Source organism: Podarcis pityusensis, assembly GCF_964106645.2.
Source record: "Podarcis pityusensis genome assembly, chromosome: 3".
Classification (NCBI taxonomy): Eukaryota; Metazoa; Chordata; class Lepidosauria; order Squamata; family Lacertidae; genus Podarcis; species Podarcis pityusensis.
The window spans coordinates 74,713,052-74,740,797 of NC_138026.1; the positions used below are offsets into that span (position 1 = coordinate 74,713,052).

General features: G+C 43.3%; 1 protein-coding gene and 1 long non-coding RNA gene across 3 annotated transcripts; one reads left to right on the forward strand and one right to left on the reverse strand.

Moving 5' to 3' along the window:
- Positions 1–122: 122 nt before the first annotated feature.
- LOC308472724 lies at positions 123–3,566 on the forward strand. The gene is made up of 3 exons (XR_013983674.1): positions 123–308; positions 1,723–1,816; positions 3,451–3,566. It is a non-coding gene; the product is annotated as an uncharacterized lncRNA (long non-coding RNA).
- CAPN9 (calpain 9) lies at positions 3,247–27,696 on the reverse strand. Of its 2 annotated transcripts, none has more exons than XM_080997698.1 (20): positions 27,199–27,696; positions 21,476–21,545; positions 20,729–20,847; positions 20,237–20,370; positions 18,695–18,863; positions 17,228–17,311; positions 15,986–16,071; positions 14,560–14,637; positions 14,183–14,343; positions 13,002–13,159; positions 11,520–11,728; positions 10,590–10,626; positions 10,248–10,328; positions 9,849–9,906; positions 8,802–8,866; positions 7,585–7,653; positions 6,741–6,819; positions 5,867–5,983; positions 4,533–4,591; positions 3,247–3,659 (listed from the first exon to the last, which is right to left on the reverse strand). In XM_080997698.1, the coding sequence occupies exons 1-20, from the start codon at positions 27,544–27,546 to the stop codon at positions 3,633–3,635; spliced, it is 2,208 nt and encodes a 735-aa protein (XP_080853824.1). In that variant the 5' UTR covers positions 27,547–27,696; the 3' UTR covers positions 3,247–3,632. The 2 variants fall into 2 exon arrangements, with proteins under 2 accessions (XP_080853824.1, XP_080853825.1); XM_080997699.1 differs by lacking the exon at positions 27,199–27,696 and adding an exon at positions 26,130–26,207.
- Positions 27,697–27,746: the final 50 nt, after the last annotated feature.

Consider the following 27,746-nt stretch of genomic DNA (forward strand, 5'->3'; position numbering starts at 1 on the left):
GCTTCCAGCTCACCTGATTGGTTCACCTCTTGCTTTTGGCTCTTCTGATTGGGTCTGTTTTCCCAAGATTCCACCTATTTTGTGTTTGCTGCTGCCAGGAGCAACAAGGAATTACTTTTGTCTTTCCATTGTCTTGCTGCCATGCTGCTCTTCTGCAGCCATTTTGTTCCATTAATGTAAATTTTGCTGTCTGCTGGTTCTCAGCCAGCAGCACATGAGTTCAGTCTCCATATGAGACAAACTCACAATTTCTTCATGTAACTACCAAGTAAAGCCTGCCTTTCAGGGATCATATCGTGAACTGAAATGTGAGTAAACTTTTTGTTACTTTACTCAGAAAGACATTTGTGTCTTTATTCTTTTAAGAGGGATCAAAGGGGACACCAGGAAATAATTTAACTAAGAGATTCAAACGAATCTGCAAACTAGCTTCCAGCTATATTAAGTGGAATTTGCTCTGTTACATCACTCACTAGCATGTGTGAAGGAAGGATAATATTTATTCAATATATCCTTTCCTACTATCCTTCACATTCCCACATGTCTCACCCCTGGTTCCAATACAGAGAGAGAATTACCTGGACTTCTTATTCTTGTGGTTCAGGGTGCAGTGCGTGTGTGCTCAGTTCTGTTGAAATGACAAAAAACATTTATTTTTCCTCGGTTAATGTATTCCACAGCCAGAGCTACTGAGCTTGGTGGGGACAATTTAGCACCTGTTAAGTATTCAGTGTCCTCAGGTCAGGTTACATTATTTTTGTCAGCTTTATTGGGGGGAGGCGAGCTACAGAGTAGTGTGTATTGGAGTTGTTTTTTAGGAGTCTGGTTTTCTGCTTTTTCCAGATAAAGCCATTTTTCTTCCACACCATCGCCTCCATCTCACTAAATTGGCAGGGGGTGTGCCATTGTGTGGTTTGCCTCAGGTGCCAAAATGTCTTCAGGCAGCCCTGGATGCTGTTATGGGGCTCTTTGGTTGCAAGGATAACAGAATGCCAAGAAGAAGAAAGAGTTGGGATGAAGAAGAAAAAACCCACGGGAGCTCATTTATTCTCTCTGTTACTTTAAGATGAACTTTTACCACCAATCTTGATGAACGCAGCAGAAATCTGCTTGACTTTCAGTCCTCTGGTATTATAGACCTGGAGTTAGGAAGGATGCATTTGGCTGCTTTGTTATGTTGTCTCTGCCAAGAAAGCACAATGTGTCTTGCAAAGCTGGGTGATAGCTCCTGATGCACAGCACTCCTGTCCTGATTTGTTTAGAAACAGGAACAGCCAAGCCCCAGGGGCCTGCAAAGAGGAGTTAAGTGCAGATGAGCTAAGGAGCTCCAGCAGGGTACAATGACATATTTAAGGTTCTGATACTATTCCAGTTCTTGCTTGAGGAAACCAAAACTACATTTGTAATGCCTATCTCCTTGAGGAACTTAAGAACACAGAACAATGAAAAAAGAAAGCCAGAATCAGTGCCCCTCCAGCCATCCTCTTCATTGTGCATTCATAATTATTTGTGCTCATGATGGTCTTGGAGAGGTCACACGCGATCCTGCTTTCAACATGGTTTGTACCTGCAAATATTTTGGGGCAGTCACACTGCTTTATTTCCAATCAGTAGGTATCCCTAAACTTCCTGCTGAAATCTTAGAACTTTTTAAAAAAACAACAACCACCACCCCACAAGTGTTCTGGTTTGTTTTCTTGTTGTGCTCGTGTTGCACTATAGCCCCTCCAGAAGGGAAAGAAGCAAACAGAAGAGAGAGCAGGAAGAGAAGTGAAGACTGTTAATTGAAAGACCAAAGACAGAAACGGCTACATTGGTATCAACAGTTAATGGATACAGTTGACTCATTTATCCATGAAGTTCACCATTGCCAAGTGATGTAGTGATGCGGAGTTGGGTCGTTGTGGGGTGGTTTAAGTGTTCATTAGTTGGTTGGATTAAGGTTGTTAGTTTTGTGAGATAAGGAAAGATTTCTATGTCCTTTGACCCCTGAGGGATTGTCAGCCCACCCTCATGCCAATCACAGTACCCTGAAGCATTACTCATTTATTGGGTTGTTGTGGAAGGAGAACAACTACAGCAGCGGTTTTCAACCAGTGTGCTGTGGCACCCTAGGGCGCCTTAAATGATAGTCAGGGGCGCCACAAGCAGTACAGTGGTACGTCAGGTTAAGTACTTAATTTGTTCCGGAGGTCCGTTCTTAACCAGAAAAAGTTCTTAACCTGAAGCACCACTTCAGCTAATGGGGCCTCCCGCTGCCGCCGCGCCACCAGAGCACGATTTCTATTCTCATCCTGAAGCAAAGTTCTTAACCCGAGGTACTATTTCTGGGTTAGCAGAGTCTGTAACTTGAAGCGTATGTAACCTGAAGCGTATGTAACCTGAGGTACCACTGTACTGGCCTCTGTCCCTCTTTCCTTCCCTCCCTCTGATGCCCTCTTGCGTCTCTGCCTCCCAAAGGCTTGCACAGCTGTGCAAATGGTGCCTCTGGGGCTGACCAGTGGATGCTGGTTGCCAGGAACTGAGGTGGCCTCGGAGTAAGCAAGCAAGCAGGCGAGGGAGCCCAGCCCTTGCTGTTGGGAATGGGCAGATAAGTGGGAAGCCAGGCAAGCAGGCAGACAGGCGCTGTACTGGCTTTTCTTGGGCTTGCTGCATGGAAGGCCTGCCTGGGAGCTGAGTGCCTGGTGCTGAAGGGGAGCATTTCCACCATGCAGGCCCGCTGCTGCCACTGCTGCCTCCCCAGGTAAGGTACTGGCCTTTTGCTCACCTCTGGCCAGTCTTTGTTGTGCCACTAAGACTGGGGGCATCCTCTTCCCAAGCCCCTGTGGGACAGTGTGAGGAGGCACCTCTCTTTGGAGCAGGGGGAGCAGCTCAGAGACCAGGGGTAGCAACAGCTACTGCCCAGAGGTCTCCCAAGGAGAGGGGAGAGGAGAAGAGGCTGAGGGAACACTCCACAAGGGAGGGTGTTCAAAAATGGGTGAGAGGCTGCCAGCTCGGCAAGCAAGGAGTGTGGCCCCACAGGGGTGCCGCAGAAAGAATGTTGTTGGTCAAGGGAGCCATGGACACAAAAAGGTTGCAATCCTCTGAACTACAGGTTTGACTTATTGTGGGCAGTCTTTTTATAATCCACCAGCATCAAATGTCACTAGCCATCAGTGACATGGACATTGTTAGGATTATTTGTGAGCTTCTTTTTTCTTATGCATATTTGAAGAAATTTAGGCAAAACAAAATTAGGACACTTAATGGGAGCAGTTCAGCCATGCGGCAAGTTCATTGGAAACTGACATGATCATGTGTCATAAAAAAAACAATGATTGCTTGGAGCCAGTCATTCCATTTGATGTGAATTGCACTCAATTTCAAAACATATCCATGCTTACTGTGATACACACATACCCCACACACAAGTTAAATACTTATCTATATTTGTTGTTTTCTTTTAAACAGGTACTTTATTACACCCCTTTTATGCCAAAATGGCTTCAAAGCAGTTCTGGTAGTGTTGAGGGCCAATATAAGAAAGGGTAGAAGATGCAGGAATTCTGTGATGTTTTCAACCATGGGAGGAACATTCCAAACTTATTTTGAGAGGCACTTTGAACACTGGCTGAAACCCAGACTGGATGTCTTCAGATGTTCATTGTCAAGTTGATAAACTAACAGGAGAAAGAAAGACCAAACATTGCCGTTGAAATATCCGATTTGTCAGAACTCTTGGGCCATAAATCTGATCAGCCTCTTCATATTCTGAATTTGTGACTACCAAAGTATGTACGTCTTGTGGAGGAGGCACTGCGGTCAAACAGGATGATAAAGGAGATCCCAAAGTAACATGTGTAAGATGAGAACCTCCCAGAATGGCAGAAATACAAGACCCTCTGGAACAGAGGTGTGGCTCTAAAATCTGGTGGTTATTTTAGCTTAAGGGAAACGGGAGCCCTCTCCATATTCTGTCACTTATTTGGTTTTAAACTATTTAAATGTTGAGGGCCATAGGCTTGGAGAGACATCCTCAAGTCAAATAATTACCCAGTGGAGGCCCTTCATTGGGTTTTCATTTGCTTATGCCAGTAGTAAAATGTGTCCATAAAAAAGTGGAAGAAGTGGGGAATTCTACACTTTTTGGGACATGGGTGGCGCTGTGGGTTAAACCACAGAGCCTGGGACTTGCCGATCAGAAGGTCAGTGGTTCAAATCCCCGCAATGGGGTGAGCTCCCGTTGTTTGGTCCCTACTCCTGCCAACCTAGCAGTTTGAAAGCACGTCAAAGTGCAAGTAGATAAATAGGTACTGCTCCAGTGGGAAGGTAAACGGCGTTTCTGTGCGCTGCTCTGGTTCGCCAGAAGCGGCTTAGTCATGCTGGCCACATGACTCGGAAGCTGTACGCCGGCTCCCTCGGCCAATAAAGCGAGATGAGCGCCGTAACCCCAGAGTCGGTCACGACTGGACCTAATGGTCAGGGGTCCCTTTATCTTTACCTTTACACTTTTTACTTAAGGACATATGAGCTTTAGGATCTTGGGTACTTACATCACTTATATTCAGGTTAATGAAGTCTCTGTTTTTCACACTTAGTGCTTGGAACACTCCTGGAAAAAAAATCAACACGTGATGTTGATCTGATTCATACAAATATGTGGGGACAATGCAAGGTAAATGACCTGAGGCATTTAGTGGTACTCATACTTAAGAGTAAACCCACTAAAATTAATGAATATGACTAAGCTAGATCCTTTAATTTCAATGGGCCTAATCTGCAAAACTTAATTGGATGCAAGCTTTGGGGCCAAGATGCAAATTTGCATAAATTAGCACATGTATATTTTGTATGTATAAATGCCATAACTTTCAGAGGGGAAAAACAACCTCCGGCTGTTAGGGCTTAATATGAGCTATCATGAGAATTTACTGGGCTCAGTTCACTGTATGTGGATTGGGCCTCCTATCTCCCCACCCCATGACTTATTAGCAAGAGCTGCTCTTTTGTATATATTAAAACAAAAAGAAGTCCTTGGGCAAATTAAGATGACAGGTGGGTGTAGTCTCACTGGCAATGTGCTTTGTAGTGTATTATGTGAGCACAGTTAAATACTAATAACAAGAATCTAAAAACCCCCACCAATGTTAAATATATGAAAGGGGGAAAGGGGCTATAGATTGGAAGCCAAGTAAAAAATATCTGTGGCTGAGACCCCTTGGGCCATCCCCCAAAAACACCTTGCCAATATGATCAGTGTCTTACATAAAAACTCTGTTGCAGTAAATGTCAGAAACATGGTGAATGCTGACATTTACAGGTTAGTTTTAGGAGGCCCAATGAGTAATGACAGAAATATTAACATCACTGTGGCTTCCCCTCACCTCACATTTGTACCAATGACATGATAAAGTGCCGTTTACTAATAAGTGACAGAAATAAAGGTGACATTCAAGCATTTACTGAAAGTACTAAATTGACCTTGAGCTTTACTGGGAAATGTCAGAATTTTCTGTCATTTTCCCTGCAACTCTTCAGAGCTTAAGAACGACCGGTCATTGTTGGCATTCATCAAATGTCTCTCGCTTACTGCAGCAGTGGCAAATATGGCTGCTTAGCAGAGCACTTGCCCTTTCAGCTCATTATGGCATTGAGACACAAGATAAACGTGCTTTCAAACTAATAGTGTCGTAATTATGAAGCAGAATAGCAAATCCAATAATTGTAGAACACTTGTAGGAAATGAACTGCTGCAAAACCAAATGATGAACAAAAACTATGAAAGCAGTTAGGTGTTGGAAACCCACCTATTGTGTCTATCACATGTCAATGGGAATTAAAAAGCTTTCAAAGAGAACAAATAAAGATAAAAGAAGAAGATACTCACGGCTTGCATTTTCCAGGCGAATGAGGCAGTTTAAGAAGTCATCAAATTCAATCTGGTATTGATCATCAGAGTACCTCAGAACCATCAACTGCAGTAGATAATTATTGAGCTGAAACCCTTCAGGAAAGAGAAATTTGAGCTTCTTTAATAACTCACCGCAACTGCCACTCTTCCAGCAAGCCGTTTGAAAGCATCCAAGACTAAGTATAGGATGCAGGATCTATGCATCCTGAGAACTGTGGTTTTAGTTTTTAAATAAGCTTCCAGCCCTCATGATTGTAAAGAACTGATTGGGTGAAAGGGGGGGGGGAATTAATCTGGAGTTCTGAAAATGTAGATTTTAATGCCTTTCATGATTCCCTGTAGTTCCATATATAACTAACTGTTACTTTAACCAGTCATCATAATCATTTCTTTTAATCTTTGATCTCAGCCAGCCAGTTCTGGTCAGAATTTCCATTGGAATCCTGATTCTTTAAAGTATATTCTGCAGCCACCTCAATCTTATTGACTTGATTTATTCTGAGCAAGGAACTTGTTCAAAGGAAGTGTACAAAAAATCCTGACTATCCTGTCTTAAGTGAGCCCACAGCCCTATATTCATTTTCCTGGGAGTAAGCCCCACTGAAATCATGGGACTTAACTCTCTTCCCAAGTGCCACTTTGGGCCTGTATGCCTGCTTTTAACAGATGATCTAATAAGGACTCTTTCATATCACATCTAGTGAGGATGATCTTGAAAGGCTGCTGCTCACTCACTGTGTGGGCTCCCTGCCAGCAACACAGTTGCTCCTGCTCTCCTAGCCTCTCCTGCCACCTCTGCCACCTAAGTTCACCTACTGCCAAGGCCAGCCTTTGAGGAAAAAATTGGTACCTGCTGCTTTTAAAGCAAGACGAAGTTCGTAGGAAGACATGGTGCCGGAGTGGTCAGAATCAAAATGAAGGAAAATACCCTGAACAAATGAACAAAAAGAGAAAATTATTTGTAACCCCTCTGAGAAAGGAAGTGTTGATGGGTCACTTAATTGTTTCAAGACATCCAAATGCTCCTTTATATTTGGGCTTCATCAGCCTGTGTGCTCTGACTGGCTATTTAAAAATTCATTTCTTGCTGATTGTATATTGTCCAACTTTTTCAGATCCAAAACTGGGACATGCGGCTTCTGGGACATGCTCCTGGGCACATCACGTAACCTGCCCCATGCTCTGGCCTCAAAAAAGCACCTTTTCGGGGCTGGAGTGTGGCCCGAGATGACATGAGATGAAAGCACCCAAAATGGCCACTGAGATTTTGTAGGAAAAATGGGATGACCCTTTTTTCCCGGAGCACTTGGCAGGTCACCAGTGTTTTCTCCTCATCATGAATCAGCACTTTCATCTTACATGTTCCAATAGCAGTATATTATGTTCAAGCAATGTCTTTTGCTAAAGATTTATTTTGCTTGGCCTCCTTCTGAGGAACATTTGTTCTGACATTTATTACCTTTAAAAAATCCTTTTTTTTGCTCAAGTTTTTAAAAAATATTGCTAATGTTTCCTGTAAACTTTTTGTGGTTTGGCACAAAAGCAAACAAAGAATGTTTCCTAGAAACAGCTTTTTTATTTTTAAGAGCACTGATTTAATATGAAAGTTTTATGGGTCTTTAAAATTGCTTTGTAGTTACTTCAAAAATGCCTAACCAAACAACCGAGAAAACTATGACTCTATATTAACTTACAATCCACTTCTTCAGTTTGTCCCAGAAAATTTTGAACTCATTGAATTCGAGTTTCCCATTTCCACTGGCCTGATGCAGTCCACATTAAGGAAAACAATGCTAGTTGTGTCAAGTACCAAAACCAGCCTACATTTATTACTTTATTAATGCAGTTAAACATTTTGAACTAACAGCCTTGTCCTATCAGCATTAACTGCTGCAGAGCACTATTACTGCATCAAGGACATGCTGCAGAAAACGCATGCACAAAACCACCAGCCTAGACAGGCCCTGTTGCTAACATATAGTTATGTGTTGGGGTGGGGTGTAGGCTGTATGCTTGAGCCCCCTTCTAATTCCAGGATCCAGCCTAGATTCAATTCCTGGAATAGCTAGGCTAGCTTCCTGGTGAGGTCATGGACCATTAAAGTAACAAAGGAAGTAGCTCTGTACTAGAGCTGGTAGTTAGAAAGCAAAGGGCAGAGTTGAGAGTTGCTTTATGTGAGCTAGAAGTGGGCAGGCTGCAGGCTGGGCAGCTGAGAGACAGAGCTACACCTGACCTGTTGGAATCCAAGGCTGTGGCTATGGAAGAAGCAATACTTTAGCGGGGTGTTGCTGCCGTGAGCCCCTCCATCGTAGGCTCAGGTTGTACATATGTGTAAATAAACCATATATCATAAAGACACCACAGTCTCCGCTGTCCCTCATTCCAAAGGAGACATGAATCCTGGGTAAGTACCTAGAACCCCTGGGATCTCACACGGCTTGGAGATTGAGGTGGCATGCAACAATATAATGCAATACAATGTCACCAATGCCCTCTCTAAGTCTTCAAATAATTCAGTGAATGAAAACACACAACAGAACCCTGCATCCCCTTGTCCTGAGTTATTTAAATAAGCAACCAATCCTACTTGTAAATGATATTATGGTAGAATGGAAATGTTTGGAGATGCCAAACAATAAAAAAAACCTGGGCTGGGTCTGAATCACAAATATTCCAGTGCTCTTGAAGATGCTTTCGTGAATACAGTTTTGTTAAAATTCATTTCTATAATTTTTATAAGAAAAGCTGCAAAGTCATTAGGACTTCCAAAGACATGCCCTGCTTAAGTTTTCCTCCGATGCACACCAACATATTTTTAGATATTGGAAAAAGCAAAATCTTGTAGAGATTATTCTAAAACTTTGTAACAGCTTCACCGAAGGGAATTCCCACACTCGATTTCAAAGGATACATCCATTAGGGAAATGATGTTTCTACACGAGAGGAGAGTTACTTTCTTGAATTTGACATTATTTGCTGCAAGAGAACAATCACTATCATAAAATCAAATTCACTGTTGTACAGCCCTTCTCTGCCACCCAAGGCTAAAAGAGCGCAGATCCATACCGTACATGGAAAGCACATTCAACGCACATGGCTTCCCCCAAAGAATCCCATGGACCATAGTTTTTTAAGGGTGTTGGGAATTGTAGCTCTACGAGGGTGAAACTACAGTTTCCAGGATTCTTGGGGAGAAGTCATGTGATTTAAATGTATGGTTACTAAGCAGAAAGGTGAACGTATGGAGTTTCCTTATGTAGAGCTGCAGTTTGGTGGTACTGTAACCTAGCTTTCTATACTGATTGGCAGATGCTTTCCAGGATTTCTTAAATATTTCATTTTTCAATTTTTAACAGTATTCTTATACATTTAAATCATTTTCAATTTTTTACATCTGAGATTACTTGAATCCACAGACTTCCCCCCAACCCCTACCTGTGGTTTCCAATATTTATCTATTTCCCCCCCTATTGCATCTAATTACATTTTTCAAATTCATTTTATATCCTTTTTTTAACTTTAGTCTTATTACATTATAAGTGTTATAACAATCCTACTAACGTTTTTAAATATATGCAGTGCTCTTTAAGGTACTCTATAAATTCCCCCCACTCTTTGCTACATTTCTTGTCATCTTGGTGTCTGATCTTCACGGTCATTTTCACTATTTTGGCATAGTCCATCGTCTTGGTTATCCATCCTTCCTTAGTTGGGACCTTCTTTTCCTTCCATTTCTTAAGGACTTAAGATGCTCTCCAGGATTTCAGACGGGTTTATCTCTTAGCCCTAATTAGAGATGCCGGGGATTGAACTTGGCACATTGTGCATGCAAAGCAGATATCGTACCGACTGAACGATGCCCCTTTCCTTTCGCCTAATATTGTACACACTGTACGGGATTTCCCATCACTATGCGGCATAAGAAATCATTTGCCAATTGGGCTTTGACAGCACTTACTTTTTTTCAGTACGGCGTTCAAAACATATTCAAGTTCCTCTGCACTGATCTCCATGTCCTACAGTGGAAGAAATGAAGGCAGTTGGCAGGTTTGCGGGTTTAAAATGCAATCTACCCGTAATGTGCATTCATGGAAATCTGCTCTGAATCAAGACAATGTAGTCCAAATTAGGAACGCAGAAATTTATGCCAAATTAGCCCATTAGGGGATCTAGCTGAGTATTATCTATACACACAGCAGATCTGCAGGGTTCTAGACAAGGGTCTTTCTCAGCCCTACATTGGGGCTTGAGCCTGAAGCCTTTGCATACAAAATGTGGTGTTCTGCCACTGAACTGAGCCCTCCTGATCATCCAGAGTTCTGCTTGAATATGATTTTTTTTGTTTGGATGTTGTTACCTGTCCTGCAATCTGTTGGAACAATGTCCGGAATTGCTTCTCTTCTTCTGTTTCTTCTTGGGGTGGAGATGGTTCAGGAAGCTAAAACAACCCAAAGATTATTATTGGAGAAAAACAACAATGAGCGTATTTTAATGCTTCTGCTTACTGTCTTTGGGGTTGCACCTTGGAAAAAGAGGCATGTTGTTAACATTGGGTTTGATGGACTCAGTTTTTCTTTATTTTCACCTGGTGTTGCCATAATCTCGGATGCAACAAAACAATAACAAGTAACCTTAGTACAAAGTAATGCCTTTGAGTATGGTGATTGGCCCAATTATTAATTTAAATGTGGTGACATACCTCTGGCAGATCAATGTCAACATTTCCATCCATCTCCCTGTGAGAAACAAATGCAAATCCAAGTTTTTATATGATTTTCTATTTGGAACATTATAAAAAACAACAACCAGAGACAGTGTACTGTGTACAATGTAAATGTACCTCATGCTCGGTTCTTACATTATGGGGAAAGAGTGGTTGTAGGTCCTTATACCTCCATTACACACTGTTTCAGTAACGTAAGAATGTAGAAAGCTGGGAGTGATGCAATGGGAATTACCGCTCACCCCCTCCAAGAGGTGGGCGGGGTTTGCGACCCAGCATGGGGCTTCCTGGGACCAGGGTGCCACCCACCTTGGTCACAGGGTGGCTGATGCCCCACCCCCATCCCAGCGAGCCAATGGGCTGCAGGCTGCGGGTGAGGCAAGGGCAGGAGTAAGGGCCCATGCTCCTCGGTCCAGGCTCACAATTTTCTTTCTGAATGCACTGAAGTGCCTCCAGAGGAAGCGATCGTCTGTACACATTGGTTCATGTCCCAGGTTCTACAATTGCTAGCAACTTACTCTTTAAAAAAAGGAAGCTGGGGATTATGGCCCAATCACCAACCCACTCACAGACACACGAAGCTCCTCTACAAACATTTAGCAGGAGCTGGTTGCAAATGTAAACTTGAACTTGGAATTTTCCCATCAGATGGATGCAATACAGTGGTACCTCAAGTTAAGTACTTAATTCGTTCCGGAGGTCCGTTCTTAACCTGAAACTGTTCTTAACCTGAAGCACCACTTTAGCTAATGGGGCCTCCTGCTGTCGCTGCGCCGCCGGAGCATGATTTCTGTTCTCATCCTGAAGCAAAGTTCTTAACCTGAGGTACTATTTCTGGGTTAGCGGAGTCTGTAACCTGAAGCGTATGTAACCTGAGGTACCACTGTACTTGGCGGTCGTACGTACTTCGCGACAGCTTTCTTCTCAGAAAAAATCCTCAGGCAGAAATCCGCCTCCTGGTGTGGCTCAAACGTGGTAGGGACAACAACGTAATCCCCAGGCGGCAGCGCAAATCGGTCAGAGACTTCCCTTAAGTTGATGTAGGTTTTGCTCCTGGCCTTGGATGCATGGTAGCGGAAAAAATCCTTCGTCAACTGTTCGTCGTTACTGGGGCTCTGTGATTGGATTTCAGATTGACCCCATTATTCATCTGTTAGCTTGGCAGATATAACAGCATAAGAACATAAGGAGAGCCTGTTGGATCAGACCAATGGACCATCGAGGTCAGCATCCTGTTCTCCCTGTGGCCAACCAGATGCCTGTGGAGAAGCCTGTCAGCAGGGCCTGAGTGCCAGGGCACTCTCCCCTCCAATGTTTGGAGCACAAAATCACACCCATTAGAATGCAAACTCCAGATTCTGAAGCTGGTCTACTGCCCTTTCATTTCAGCCTCTGCCTTAGTGTATTGCCATACATTTATACAGCAAAACGAATATCAAGTGTGGGTCTTCAGTGTGTTGTACTAAGTGGATATATGCATGGGGAACAACGTCAGCTTGTGTAAAGAGTTTCCCCCTCTTCTCTCCCTTAAGAACCCTCTAAACATGTTCTGGGGGTTCCCCCAACTCTCTAGGGCAGACTTGGGGGGGGGAGTGAGGAGAGGCATGGAAAGACCCACTGCAAGAGCATATCTCATTCCATGCACATGACGACTTAGCTGAATCCTGAACTATACAGTTCAAAGTTAAATAGGAGACGGCTACATATTGTATTATTATTATATGTTGCACCTATACCCTGCCTTTCCTCCAGAGAGGAGCTCAAGGGGGCAAAAAGGCAGATTCCCCCCCCCCCAATTTATTCCTGCCCTTCTTTTTGCAACAGCTGAAGTGTGCGGCTCTTAATGACCCAAAGGGATATGAACTTAACCTTCATACTATGAATTAACTTCATGCCGCATGAATCATCTTCTTCTGAATGGCCACTATATGCCATTCTTTTTCACAACCGGGAAAATTAAAGAAGGGAATGCTTTTCCTGTACCAGGGCAAAGAGCATTCACACAGCCAGGGTTTTTTGGAAAGCTCCCCACCCACATTTCTGAGGGGTTTCCTATCTTGGTAGTGCAGTGCCAGTGCAGCAAGGAAAAAAGTGAGCACCTGCAGCTATCAAACGCACAGGACTGACAGGGACTCAAGTTTAGCTTGCAGATAAAAATAAGAACCACTAAAAACAAGGAAAAAGCAATCATTAAAAAACAATGAAACATTGATAAAATTAAGAAACAAACACACAACATATAGTGATGAAGTGACTCAGCTGCAAGTCACATCAAAAGATGAGGGGAAAGGCTCAGGGACTATCACCACATCAAAGATGTGTCTTGTGTCAGGTGTTCACCTTGACCCTGCCCAGAGCAAACCATCACATTGCTGGAGAGGAAAATACCTCATAGATGGCATAACCTATGGTTAGCATTTCAGCTCCCTGCTTCCTGAGTTTACGGCGGTCTTTTTGCATTAGAGCGGCTATAAATGTGCATTCATTTTGACCATCATCTTTTTCTGTCAGCTGGAGCTTGATCTGTGGATTTGTCCAAAATGTTTCTGGAAATTAGAGAGAAAAAGAATGGAAAAACAAACTGAGTGAGAGAAAACGCATGTTCCCATTTTTCTGGTATGGAGAGGGAGAGGGAGAGGGAGAGGGAGAGAGAGAGAGCACATTCAAAGCTATGGCTGTTTATTAAAATCAGTATGTTTATGTTTAGTCACAAAAGCATTTTTCAACATTGCCATGTCTGCTTCAAGCACATTGTTATAAAATATGCTGGAAATATGCATAGCAATGTTAATCTGGAAAATGCCATTAATTATTCACAATTCCCTCCTCTGAAAGAACCTAATGATAAAATATCTTCCCTTGATAAAATAGATCAGTTATTTTCACTACCACTAGGGCATCACTTGGACTATTAAGAAGAGCTCATCCCTCCTGCCTTTCAGGAAGACCAGCAGTGGAGCCTGCAGACACTGTGTACTGTGGACTAGCATCTTGATGAACCCACCATATTTCTTTCCAAACAATCTACAAAGGCTTGGAACTGACAGCTCCCCTCTGAGTTGAGTCAAAAGTTGTGAATCTGAAAATCAATGAGTCATCAATGGGCAGTAGTGGCGGTTGTCGTAGGGCAGAGCCGCCCTCTCAACACCGCCATTGCTGCTACTTACCTGTGTGGTGGTGATGGTGGCGAGACCAGGGTTGTGCACCAGTAAGATCACCATTACCCAGTCAATCAGTCCCACAAGTGCACCCAGCCTCACTACTGCCCTGTCACATGCCCTGCTGCTGTCAACAGGGGAATTCCAAGGAAGGAAATACAAACTGTTGGCTCAGCTTAGCTTTGACAAGCTGTAGCCTCTTAATAATGATGATGAAACTCTGAAGTTTCCAATGTCAAATAGAAACAGTGGCATCAAAAGCCCCATAAGTATTTATGGAGCTGAGCAGTTATTTAAGCTTATGAGGAGTTGGGCCTCACTGTTCAACAATGATGAAGAAGTATGGTCTGATGAAGAAGCAAGGTCTTCCCACGGAGAAGAAAAACGTGGCAAGAAATTTCAGATGCACACCTATGAAGTTTCTGCAGCCTCCAGCAGTGGCCCCCCTGACCCAGCTGCCTTGGTGAACTATCACCTCCCATTTATGTGCTGCATTATCCTCAAGGGCATCAGGCGTCAGGTTGCAGATCTCAACTTTGTCGAAATGAGACTGGAAATCATCAAACTTCATCCTATATAAGAGAAGAAAGAGAGATCACACTATGAAGGACTGTGAAGGATATCAACATGCTAAAGATTACACGCTCAGGGCAGGGGCTTGTAAGCGTGTCTCTGCTTCCCCTCATGTGTTTGTTGAGATGTGAGGAGGACCAAGTAACCACGAAAAAGGCACCCTGGTTTGCTCTTGCTTTAATGCAGTTATCATTTGAATCAGCATATTCACTTACCAGAACTCTCCATCATCTAGGGCTGTCTGATACAAACGTTTTTTCTCAGATGGGCTGACGGAACGCCATTCAGGAGAACTTGAAGAGAAGGAGATAGCCGTCAGCCTGCTGGAGCTCACAGAGTACTGTGCATGCCAAACTCTCGGGCATGTTTACACCATACATTCAAGGTGCATGAAACACACATTTCAAGCGCATGACTTCCCCCAAAGGATCCTGGGAACTGTAGTTCCCCCCCTCACAGAGCAACAGTTCCCAGCAACCTTAAACTACACTAAATGTGCTTTGAATGTAGCACATGTAGCTGAGGAGATTTCACCCCTCCCATATCCAAGAATCTGCTGATGTTCTCTGCTGATTCTCCAGAGAGAAGGGGGCGGTTTCTGCCCTCTACTTATTCCGCTCCAGCCTCACATCAAAGAGAGAGAGAGAGAGAGAGACTGAGTGTTAGAGAGAGATCGTGTGTATAGATAAGGTTGCTGCTAAGAGCAGCTGCAGACACTCAGTGCAGTTCAGCATTTTCGTTTAGACCTCATTTAGCTCTGCACATAGTTGTGTATTATAGTTGTAGATAGAATAAAGAAGATATTCTACAGAGCTGCTCTCCGAGTTGTTTATGCTCCGCTCTACTCTGCTATACTCTGCTGTGTGACGACTGTCTTCTTGTGGAAGTGAATCCGGTGCTCACAACTCTAAGCTGTGAGTCCACAGCACTTTGACCTGTTCCTGTGCAGAAGGTGGTCTCTAGAAGTGCTCCCCAGCTCGCCTGGCCCAGTCGGGGCTGAGTGGATGAGTCCAGTTGGTGGCACTGGCTCAAGGGCGATGCTGACAGTAGCAAGCCCTTTTGAAAGACGCATCTTTAGGGTGGGTGGCTCCAGCCTGGCTAGACAGATCCACTGAGTAGGTTGAGCTCTCAACTTTTCCCTTTTTTTAAGGGAAATTCCCTTATTCCAAATAGGATTCCTAGCAAGAAAAGGGAAAAGTTGACAGCTATGGCTCTCAGAGAAGGACCTGATCCTGACCTTCTGCTCTGGCTGGCTGGGGCTTGGATGCAGCAGTGAATCTGTCACTCCGCACCTCTCAGCCCTTACTTAGGATTGCTTTGTCCATCAGTATTAATGCTGAAGCTATTTCCTGACCTTGGCCGTTCACTCGTGGATATTTTATCACACCAGTGATGTTTAGCCATTGCGTATTCCGCTTCAGTGCCTGTACTTTACTGTGTCATCCAAAATGTCAGCTGCTAAATAATGGGTGATATCAATGAAATCAATTGAATTAGGTAAATGCACTCCATTTATTCCAGTGGGTGTTCTGAGAATGGCTTATCATTCCATGATCGCGTTGTGTTTTCAATAACTGTTCTCCCACCCCATTTGCAGAACTTGTGTATGTTAAAAGTTCTTGGAACAGTGAATATACTAACTTGTCACTCCAAGGGCCATTCCATTCCACTTGACCCCAGGGGTTCCTCACTCGAATGAGCTTCACCTTCCGGCCTTGGTAGTCCACCTAGTGAGAACGGAAGCAAGAAAGAGAAAGAATACAGAACAGCTTTCCAGTGCAAAAAGAAAAGAAAAAGACTCACATGAGTAATCCAAGGACAGCCAGGATGATGCCCAGCACATATGGTTAGACTACAACTCCCATCATCCATTGGCCATGCTGGCTCAGGCTGATGGGAACTGTAGTCCGAAAACATTCTAGAGCATTCCCTGGCTACCTTGACTTAATATAACAACAACAACAACAACAAATTTCTTGTACCCCTCCCATCTGACTGGGTTGCCCCAGCCACTTTGGGCAGCTTCCAACAAAATATAAAGGAACACAACAAAACTTCAAACATTAAAAAGTTGAACTAAGACGTTCAACTGAATTTAGTAGGATTATAAAGCAGAGTGAGAAACCCCAAGCTGGATGGCTGAATGCAGCCTTCAAGGCCCTCATTTCTGGCAGCCAGAACTATCCTCAGACTACATCCCTGTCCTCAGAGCACACTGCTTACTAGTTCAGCTTTGTACACAGAGTGTTTTTCATTCAGCTAGAATATGTACTTGAACTCTAATTATTACTTTTGCTTATCTGGATGTAAGACAGAGATGGATTTGTGTATGTGTAAAAATCAGCCTACTGTACAAAGGCGAAATGTGCATCTGTTATTCTGTCAACCGTTGCCTCTGCCCTGCTCATCATTGGCAAGTGGCCCCTGGAAGGGAATGTGGCCTCCAGGATGAAAAAGGTTCCCCACCCATGTTATAAAGCATCTATTTTGAGAATTTTAGCCTATGGAGAATCTAATCATCCACATTCATCCTGACATCTTAAACTAAGAAGCAGTTCTTCTTTATAATGCTGAGTAACTCAATTAATCTAGATGACATTCTCTTCACAAACCAAATCATCAAGCCCCTGGTACTTTAGACCTGAACATAAAGTTGGATCTCTTTTTTTTGGAGAGATTCACAAAAATGGGCATGAATTGCCCACTCTGTGTGAAGCCAACTAAAACAATACCCCAGCAATTCAAAAGCATATTATATTACAACTATCTCTGAGCATAAGATAAACAGGCTTGGTTTCCAAAGCCAACCACTCCTCCCCTTTAAATAAAAATAGGTTCCGTCCTCTTCACAGCAAGACAAACCACAACAGAAAAGCCACTTACCTCATCAATACCAGTTACTGAATAGGCATGACCTTTTATAAGTCCGTAGGGTGTACGAGCTTCTGACTCAGCTGCACTGCTGGTCTAAGGCATGGAAATATAGGTTTAAAATACTAGTCTTATTGAAGTAACATCATGTATTTATTCACATGTATATGTAAGAGTGAGAAGAGTGAGTGACCACATTTAGAAGCAAGGGGTTGTATCCAAAGAAAACATTTTGTACGTGGAACATCTTCAGCAAGCAGAATGAAAATTCCCCTCCCTTTCCCCCTCTCCGTGCCCCTAATCTGTTCCATAGCTTTGGGGGGAACCCCAGAGCAGATTTGGAGAAGGAGAAGGGAGGATGTTCTGTTGTGCTTGCAGAAATCATTCTGCGTATGCAGTGATTTAGTTGGAAACAGCTACAGGTGAGGAATGTGAAATACAAAATCCTACAATATAATGTACAATGATAACATATAAAATATTTAGAAAGCTGGTTAATCGACAATGCAAGTAAGACCTCAAATGTGATCATTTCCCAAACACTTGGGGGCATTGATAGATCCCCAGAAGAGGTCTCTGGTGTGGTGTAGGGGCTAGCATGTTGGGCTGGGCTGTGGGAGATCTAAATCCCTGTTCCGCTATGAACCAATCTTGCCCAGGTTGCTAGCTCTCACCTAACTTTTCTTACAGGATTTATGTGAGGCCAAAGTAGTCCTCTGAGCTCCTTCAGAGCAGAATCCAAATGCAACACATTGCGGATGAGTACTGTGAATGGCTTCAAATATAGATGGGGTTAAGAAGATGGACTAGCATAGAAGAATTAGCTATGAATGGTGTATGGGGCTTAGGCTGCAACTGTGTGGATGCTTACTTGGAAGAAAGTCTCACTGAAATCTGCAGGATTTCTGAGCAGACACTGGTTACTGCTGCTCTTTCTCAAATTTAGATTTTAGTAAGTGCAATTAATTAATTAACATATGAGATAGCCATCTTCAGATATCTTAAGGGTTGTGGAAATTCGAGCAAGCTTATTTTCTGCTGCTCCAGAGGCTAGGACCTGAACCAATGGATCCAAATTACACAAAACAGGATCCAAGTTCCAACTAAACAATAGGAAGAACTTTCTGGCAGTCAGAGCTGTTCGACAGTGGAACGGACTCTCTCGGGATGTGGTGGACTCTCCTTCCTTGGAGGTTTTTAAGCAGAGATTGGATGCCCATCTGTCATGGGTGATTAATTTGAGATTCCTGCATTGCAGGGGGTTGGACTAGATGACTCTCAGAGTCCCTTCCAGCTCTACAATTCTATTATTCTGTGTATCATGGCAGCATCCAGCAGATGATATGATATACCAACAGCATATTCCATCCCTATTATGCATCAGGGAACTCAGTACTTTGGAGAAATTGTTCATTCAGAGCAACGAAACAGATCTATACAGATAAAACCCCTGAAACTCAGCTTTATCATTTTACTTACATCAATAGAACAGCCCACCATTGAACCTCTTTTCAGAGCTTTTTTTAAGATGTCATAGAAATTTTCTGGAGCTTTTTTAACTTCAAACATTTCTCCAACTCCTCCTGTGAAATCTTCCATTGCTTCAATTGTGCTTCCGCCTTTTAAAGCTTCATAACTTCCATTCAACCTGACAGCGGCCAGAAAAAACACACACACATATATATACAAAACTTATCATCATCATCATTATTTATTAAATTGGTTAGTTGCTTTATCTTGTCCAGGGCAACCCAAAGTGACTTACAACCAAAGAAACGGACAAACAAAAACCCCCCACATATATACATTAAAACCAAGAGGGAAAAGAAATACATTTAAAACATCCCACCAACTTCTAAAATGCCACCTATAGCTAAAGGCCAAAGACCTGGTTGTAGAGGAAAGGTTTTGTCTGGTGCCTAAAGATATGTAATGAAGGTGCAGGCAAACCTCCCTGGGGAGAGAATTCCACAAATGGGGAGCCACTGCAGAAAAGGCCCATTTTCGTGTTGCCACCCCCTGGACCTCTCTTGGAGGAAGCCCATGAAGAAGGGCCTCTGATGATGAATGTTTGGCCAAGAACTTGTCCAAGTCTCTTGGATAATAGGGGTGGAATTCATACCACTTCAATTGCTGCATTGCTGATTGGGATAATCCAGTGCTTTTTTCTGGGGGATACGCAGGGGTACGCATACCCCAAAACATTTTGTGAATCTTTGTACTTTTGTCCATTTACTGTATATATTTTTCCCAATTCAAACTTTAAAATGGTGATTTTCTTGAGTCAAAATGAGAGTACCCCAAACATTTTTAAGGGGGGAAAAAGCACTGGGATAATCTACTAGGAAAGTCTCTTAGACAAGCCTTACAGAAATCAAAGATTGCTTCCAAAGCATTTCCAAGTTCTTGTACATGCCCAATATATTTTGAAAGGTTTCTGCAGCAGAGATTCCTAGCATATTGTGCCTTGATGCAATCACCCATTAGCTAGGACAGCATGGTGTGCTGGCTGGAGTTGATGGAAGTTGTAGTCCGAAACAACATCTGGAAAGCACAATGTTGGCCATTTCTGAACTAGGTGAATAAACTATGGCTGGAGTATAAATCAAAAAGCACACCACTGCAGCTACTTATAGTACAGCTGTTACATACCACACATTTAAGGATATTACCTTTCTTCAAAGAACCTTGGGAACTATGGTTTAATTAAGGATGCTGAAAACTGTAGTGTTATCGGAGGAAAACTATGATTCCCTGGGTTATTTGGAGGTGAAGTTATTGCATACTCCCCATTTTAAGGTTATTACCATGATTCTGTTATTAGCATTCTTTAGATCCTTAGCAGTGGTAGCAGACACAGAGAGCTAAAATAGCAGGCCTCAATATCTGATTTCACAATCAAATTTCACAGACCACACAGATGACAGTGTGAGAGAAGAGTGCAGATAGCAATGAGGTGCAGGTTGTGAAAGCCAAGGAAACCATGAACAGTACCTAGATCACATAACCCACAAGGCTTACTTGGCATAAGCTTTTTCCAACAATGCACTCCAGAATTCATTGTGATCAGCTGAGTGTAGAAAAACCAGCCGGTCTTTGAAAGTGGGCAATCGGTCATCAACGACAATATCCAGCCACTCATTGTGTTGCCAAAACTGTTTGGTAAAGGTAAACAGAATAATTTGATAAGGTGAAATAATATGCAGCACAGTAATTTGTACTTCTTTCACTAGCAAAAAAAACACCCCAGCAACAAAACCCACTTAATTTTCTTGGAGCAGTCAAATGGCAAGTCTTGACTAACGGAACAATCAAAACTCTCCCCCTCAGTCCAGTGGGGCTACACAGAGTGGTGGGGGCACTGTTGCACATGGCAGTCTGGGTGGAAGGTGGAAGGTGGACAAAGAGCAGGAGCTGGTACAGTGATTGGCCCAAACCAGGCTTGATGCCATCGCACAAAGGTAGTGGGGGGTGGCTTGGACATTTGGACATGTATGACAAGAGTTCTCTTACCTGAAAATGAAATATTCCAGCATAGCCTGGTCCAAAATCCTGATCGAGTGGCACTACTCTGGCTAATGTGCTTTCATTAAGAGTAAGAGATGCTATAGCTGCCAATAGCCAACAGTCACCTGGAAATCAAATAGAACAAAGCACTGATTCCTCTTGTCATCTGGTTCCAATTAACAGGAATTCTTTAGAATTCACATCTACAAAGTGGAGGTCAAAGCTCCCCGTTAAATTATTCCCATTAAACCTTTATTGCTTAGCTATTAAATTTTCCAATGCTTTTTCTTATGGTTGCACATCAGTGTGGCATTATTTTGAACAGCACTCCAGTTTATCTAGATATTTTCTTTAAAAATTGGTTGTATGGTATATAGGCAGTGGGTTTTTTTCCTAGAGGTACTCAAGGGTACTCAGTGCCAGCACCTTTTTTACTAAAAGAAAAGCACTGGGTATAGGGAATCAAATATGTAAGGTGAGCTGTCCTACACAGGAATCATATTTGATGCATGGTAGAGGTTTTGTGGTGTACATACAAATGCACGATGGACGTTGGGTGAAAAAGGGCAGGCCTGAAATCTACTCTCTGTATTTACCAGTAATCATTGGATGAGACTGTACACAAGTGAAGCAAAGAACCCACACAAATGAGAAAGTAGAGCCAATGAACTTTAGCTGCGTGACCATATGCACGTCAACACTCGCGTTTCCATGCACAAGGCAGCTACAATTTCAGTGGGAAAGAACACTCACCAAGTTCCCCTTGACAAATGTCCGTTCTTGTGGCGCCTCCAAGAATAAACTGTGGGTCTTTAACGATTTCCTTGAAGAATATTGGAAAAAAAGATAAGTGCTCTGAACAGAATATATTCTGCTGTGCATTGCTGCAACTGTGTGTCTGTTCTGCCCAATGACAGACCTGGAGCCTTGGGCAAACAGCAGACATTAAGATCTGCCAAGTCCTGTCCTTTATTAAATTGTGCATTGGAAGATTTATGGCTCCATAATGATACTATGGCATCATTGTCAATATATGAAGATCCTGTGCTGCTGGTGTCCGACCCAAAAGAAAATGGAAAATTACTGCTGTTGATTTCCTGAATTATGAGACTTCACTAGGAATACCATAGGGCATATTAGCACTCGTGCGTAGGCACAGCAAGTGATTAAAGACTTTTATACTACATTTGGATATTTAATAGCTTTTAACAAAATATTTTTCGGCTCCTTTCAAGCCCAGACAGGCTCCCAGGGCAGCTTTCAAATCAGTCCACTTAAGAATCCAGAGCAGATTCTTTTAGGAGGGCTTCTGTCTGATATCTCCTCTCTTCTTCTCTCTGCTTACTCACCAGCCATGCACAGCCTGGAGTGGCTAGGATAGTGATGATGATAATTATAATAATAATAATTATAATAATAATAATTTATTATTTGTACCCCACCCATCTGGCTGGGTTTCCCCAGCCACTCTGGGCGGCTTCCACAAAGACCAAAAATACACTAATATGTCATACATTAAAAACTTCCCTGAACAGGGCTGCCTTAAGATGTCTTCTGAATGTCAGGTAGTTGTTTATCTCTTTGACATCAGATGGGAGGGCGTTCCACAGGGTGGGCGCCACTACCAAGAAGGCCCTCTGCCTGGTTCCCTGTAGCTTTGCTTCTCGCAATGAGGGAACCGCCAGAAGGCCTTCAGCGCTGGACCTCAGCGTCTGGGCAGAACAATGGGGGTGGAGACGCTCCTTCAGGTAGTGGTGTGCTTTGAATAGTAGAGTAAGGTGCCCAGTGGCCTACAAGACTGGAGGATTTTCCATTGCTCTCAGAGGGAATTTCACAGAAAAATACAACTGCCTACAGTGTTTATGTTATGTATTCAGTGGTCTGTGTTTACCTGAGCTTGAGTCTGGACTAAGGATTCTGAGCCCCTGTGTTCTGATTCGATACATGATATCCAATCACAGAGCATTTCAGGATTTGGGCCTCTGCCATTGGCCCTTGAACTCTGAGTCGTGATTTGCAGCTTGGAAGTTTAGACAGCCAATCACTTTGGGAGTGGGAGTGGCCCAGGCCTTCAGGAATGTATATAAGCAGTTGCTTTGCCCCTGTTTCCCAGTAATGTAGTTCAACAAAGGTTCTTCCTGTTGTTGCTGTGTCTTGCCTCATGGGAACCCACCTACACTTCAATTTACTTCGGAGGACTGGGCTTTTTGGGTCTATTCATCCATCCTCCTCATCAATCACGCCACTCTTAGCATCAACTGCTTTCAAGGCAAGCAGTTACCCTGGGTTGCCAATATCTGTTTTGAAAAATAAGCTAAAAAGCAGGGAAGGCATACTTGTCTATCTAAAAGGGACCATACATGCTGATGATAAATACACATGTACTAATAAAATTACTTTGCAGGTCACAATGGATGCAGAGAGATTCTGGAGTCCAGGGCTCAAATTAAGCCTCAGACAAACAGAGGCTTTGTGGGAAGGGAGCCAATGCAGGAACGTGCTTGTGGAGCAGAACCTTCCTCCCCAGCGGGGGAGACAAAGGTCGACCATGTCTACACAGTGGGCAAGATGGATAAAGGTGGCAGCCAAGGCAATTAACGGAGGCTGCAAGCTTTACACAGGCTACTGGTAGTTTAAAAATTGAATGGAGCCAGAGGCTGGCATTTTTTCTCCCCCAGAGCATTTCCCTGCTTCAAAGGAAATGTCAGAGAGCAGGTGACCTGGCTGGCTGCATTCCTGCTGCTCAATGCCCAACTGGGGGAGAACATTACTTAGGCCGGTGTGTCATGATTAAAGAGAACAAAAGGCAAGTCAAACCAGCCCAGTCATCGCTGGCACCACCTGCTTGTTCAACACACTGGGTCATGCAGAGCTTGCAATTGAACCATGCAGCACAAAGGAACAGGCTTGCCCTTAGAGAATACTGTAGACTGGGATAAGAAAGGGATTCCTCTAGACCTGCTCTACAGGCACAACTCGCTTCATTGCACTGTGCAGACATGCTCCTTAGGAGGAGGAGGGTGCAGCTGCAGGCAGACTGGCCGCTTCCTTTTCTGGCCACAAGAGTGGAGGGAGCCTGGCTTAATAGATTACAATATAGTGTAAACATAACTTTTATATGCACTGGGAAACATTTAAAAATAAATAAATATGTGACCCGCTTTATTGCGATATTCACTCTTTTGCAGTGGTCTGGTAAGCCTGTATGCATTTCTGAAGCCTGACACAGAATTTGAGGTAGCCGCATGTAACCCATGGAGTAAGGTAAAGGTAAAGGGACCCCTGACCATTAGGTCCAGTTGTGGCCGACTCTGGGGTTGCGGCGCTCATCTCGCTTTATTGGCCGAGGGAGCCGCGTACAGCTTCCGGGTCATGTGGCCAGCATGACTAAGCCACTTCTGGCGAACCAGAGCAGCACATGGAAACGCCATTTACCTTCCCGCCGGAGCGGTACCTATTCATCTACTTGCACTTTGACGTGCTTTCAAACTGCTAGGTTGGCAGGAGCTGGGACCGAGCAACGGGAGCTCACCCCGTTGCGGGGATTAGAACCGCCGACCTTCTGATTGGCAAGTCCTAGGCTCTGTGGTTTAACCCACAGCGCCACCCGCGTCCCAACCCATGGAATGGTCCACCTAAAATATAATGCACAACGGGGGGGGGGGGGACTAAACTGTGCATACGAAAAATCCAGAATCTGAACCAGGAAAAGCTGAATTTTTTCAATCCAAGTATGCAAAATAAACACATTTGCATTTATTTGCTTACTGAGACATAATATATCTTGCTTCCATTAATTATGAGGAGGGGCAAAGAGCTATATAGGTGTCTGAACCCCCATCCCCTGTTCACAGGCAGAAAGCATACTGTCTGAAATTTTGTTACGCATCCATTGGCAGTCTGGTTTAAAAATTAAAAACCCTAAGGCAGGCTTCCTCAAACTCAGCCCTCCAGATGTTTTTGGCCTACAACTCCCATGATCCCTAGCTAGCAGGACCAGTGGTCAGGGATGATGGGAACTGTAGTCTGAAAAACATCTGGAGGGCCGAGTTTGAGGAAGCCTGGTCTAAGGAGTAAGAATAGGAGAGGCCTTGAAGGTGATCAACGTCTGTTATCACCACTAAGCAGCCACACTTGGCCACACTTTTCCCCACACTGATGATCCATAGGATTCATTTCTAAATTAGCATCTCCAAATTTTATGCTGAACTGCCTTTTGGGGGGCCTTTGCTCTGGTGAGGCGCACATGGGCCATCCTACCTAAAGGAGATCAGCTGTGGATTAGATGAGGACACAGATGGGATGGGGAAAGAGTGGTGATTGTTCCCCTGTTTAGTTTTGAGTTTGTTGTTTTGAGCCTGCTACTCACCAAGGCTCATGTGGGAATAGCAGATTTCTGAGGTAACCTGCTACTGAGGTAACTTACTGCTACAAAGGTCCCATCTCCTGTGGCAGAAATATGGGGCAATTACACTCGCCAGTTTATTACCTGGAGATTTGTAGTGCACTTTTAATTTCCCTGATACAGAAAGAAATGAGGTAGGTTATGGCTTTTCCTGCTATTTTTCTCCTCAGTCCTGTGGCCTACCTTCCTCCCACTTTGGAAGACATCCTGTTTATTACCACATGATCAGATGGTGGAGGCAAAGAGAACAGGGCGGGGAAGCAAGGAGCCCGAGAAGCCACACCTGCCTTTTCTGAAGGGTTTCAACCTGACAGTCAAGCAATAGAAATGTCATCATAAATCTTAGCCTGCAGAATGTTTACCTTTGTGCCTAATTTTCTGCACCCTTGGGGTATAATCCATTTTTCCCTTGCCGTAATACAATAAAATAAAAACAGTAATATACATTGGCCCTAAATCTTAAAGGAGAGAATTATTCCAACTGTGCGATCGAATATCTCCACAAAGTGCATTCCTAAAAGCTTATTCTCTATTCTAAAGGAGGAAAAGAGAGTTTCTATCTGTTATACTTTCTCGAATCAAGTCATGAAATTCTACAAGGGGGACTCTGCTAAAACAGCACCCCACATCATGCATTTGTGATGTTTGTTTATCCCTGTTAAACAGCAAATCAAAGTTTGTTGACTTTTTCTTTCTATGGGAAGGAAGAATAACAGGATGTAGGTTACAAGTTATTTATCCACTGAATGGAGCTTAGATTTCCCCATGGGAGGTGTGGAATGTGAAATATATTTGTTTTGATTCGAAATACATGTTTGCTGGTACAGTATAGACGCAGGCATTTCCGTGTTATACACCACGCTGGGAATAAGTCATGCACATGTGCTATACATTCTGAGAAGGAGAAAACATAAACATGTTTCCAAATATACTCTGGCTTAACTTGCATGGTTATCTCTGTCTATTTTTATCAATTTATTATTATTATTTTATTCCACTTGCCTTCAAGGAGCCCAAGATGTGACACACCATTATCATCTCCTGTTTTATCCTCTCTACAACTCTCTGAAGTAGGTTAGGCTGAGAGGTGGTGGTTGCTTCAAGATTACCCAGTGAGCTCCAGGGCAGGCTGACTGGGGATTTGAACACTGCAAAGGCGGGCTAGTATGAAGGTCTGAGATTTTAGGGCTTTAAAAGGGCAAAATCAACACTTTAAAATTGGGCTGAGAAATAGTCTGGTAATTGGTTCAGTTGCCAAAGCTCAGGTCAAATCCACTAGTCTCACTTGATAGTTTTGTGGATGTTTTCCAGACCAACTGAAATTTGGGGGTCATTTTTAAAGGCAGTCCTCTGGGCTACATGATAAGTTATTTGGTAATAGCAGCCAAGATACCTCCATCCAGGTAAGGTTGCAGCTGACATGTCAGTTAAAACAGAAAAAAATATGATTTGAGATGGTGCTGGATCAATAAGCACTCCCATACTGAAAACCTGAGCTTAGGCGGAGTGTAACCTCATCTTCAATGAACTTCAACTTCATCCATCCAGATGCATGAACCATCAATCACAACAGTACCTCCATCTTTTCTGAATTGAGTCTCAATTTGACCCAGTCTATTACTGTGCCCAAACACACGTTTATTTCATTTATTTATTTCCCAAAATCTATATACCTCTTGGCTGTAAAAAACCATCAGAGCATAAAACAAGAAATTATCAGTAAAAACAGAAGAGTAAAAAGCAGCTATTGAAAACATTAAAAATAATTAAAATCAACAATAAGCTGAAAACCAGATTAAAACACGTGTCAGCATGCCACATGTCTGTATAGGCTTGCCTGAATAAAAATATTTCTAGCAATTGCCCAAAAGGTGCCTGATGTCAGGGATTTTCAAGCTTAGCTGCTGCCACACTACAATATTGATTTCTTACAATGTTGGGCCATTATATCTATATTTAGAACCTTGAGGGAGAGAAACTTGTCTTTTGTAAATAGAAGTTTAGCTGTCTCATTTTGCACAAGATTCTAAACAATGGGAGAGGGACTGACAGAAAGAGAAATCGCACTCACCCCAGGCCTCTTCCACACAAAGGGGACGGGAGGCTTCTCACTGTAGAAAAGGGAAGCGTCACTGGCTGGGAAGTCACAATCCTCAAAGAGTGTCCCCCTCTGCTGGCATTCAAGCTTCAGCTCCTTGTAGGTCTGGCCAGTGGAGTGAGTGGCAGAAGCGCTTTGGGGGGCGGGGGGAGCCCGTGGACTCGAGTTCCGGAAAGTGTAAGGCATTGTTCTTAATCCACCTGTAGCAGGTATAACTGAGGTAGAGGGGCTGAAGAGTTGAGAGGACAGCTTCTGGAAAATGCCAGCCCTGCAAAACAACAGCAAGGAGTGATTATAGGATCCAATTGCACCTTGTGGCATGCAAGAAGATCCAGACCTTTAGGGAAGTGGGCGAAAGAAAGAGAAAACCTTCTTCTGTGCAAGCAGCCCCTCCTTTTTTGCACCTGTTTGAATGGCAGGTTGACAGTCACATTCACCAGAAACAATAAAAGAAAGGAACACCCTGAGAGCAAACAGAAAAGGGAACTTGTTTGGCTTCTTCAGGTGTTCCGGTTTGCTGG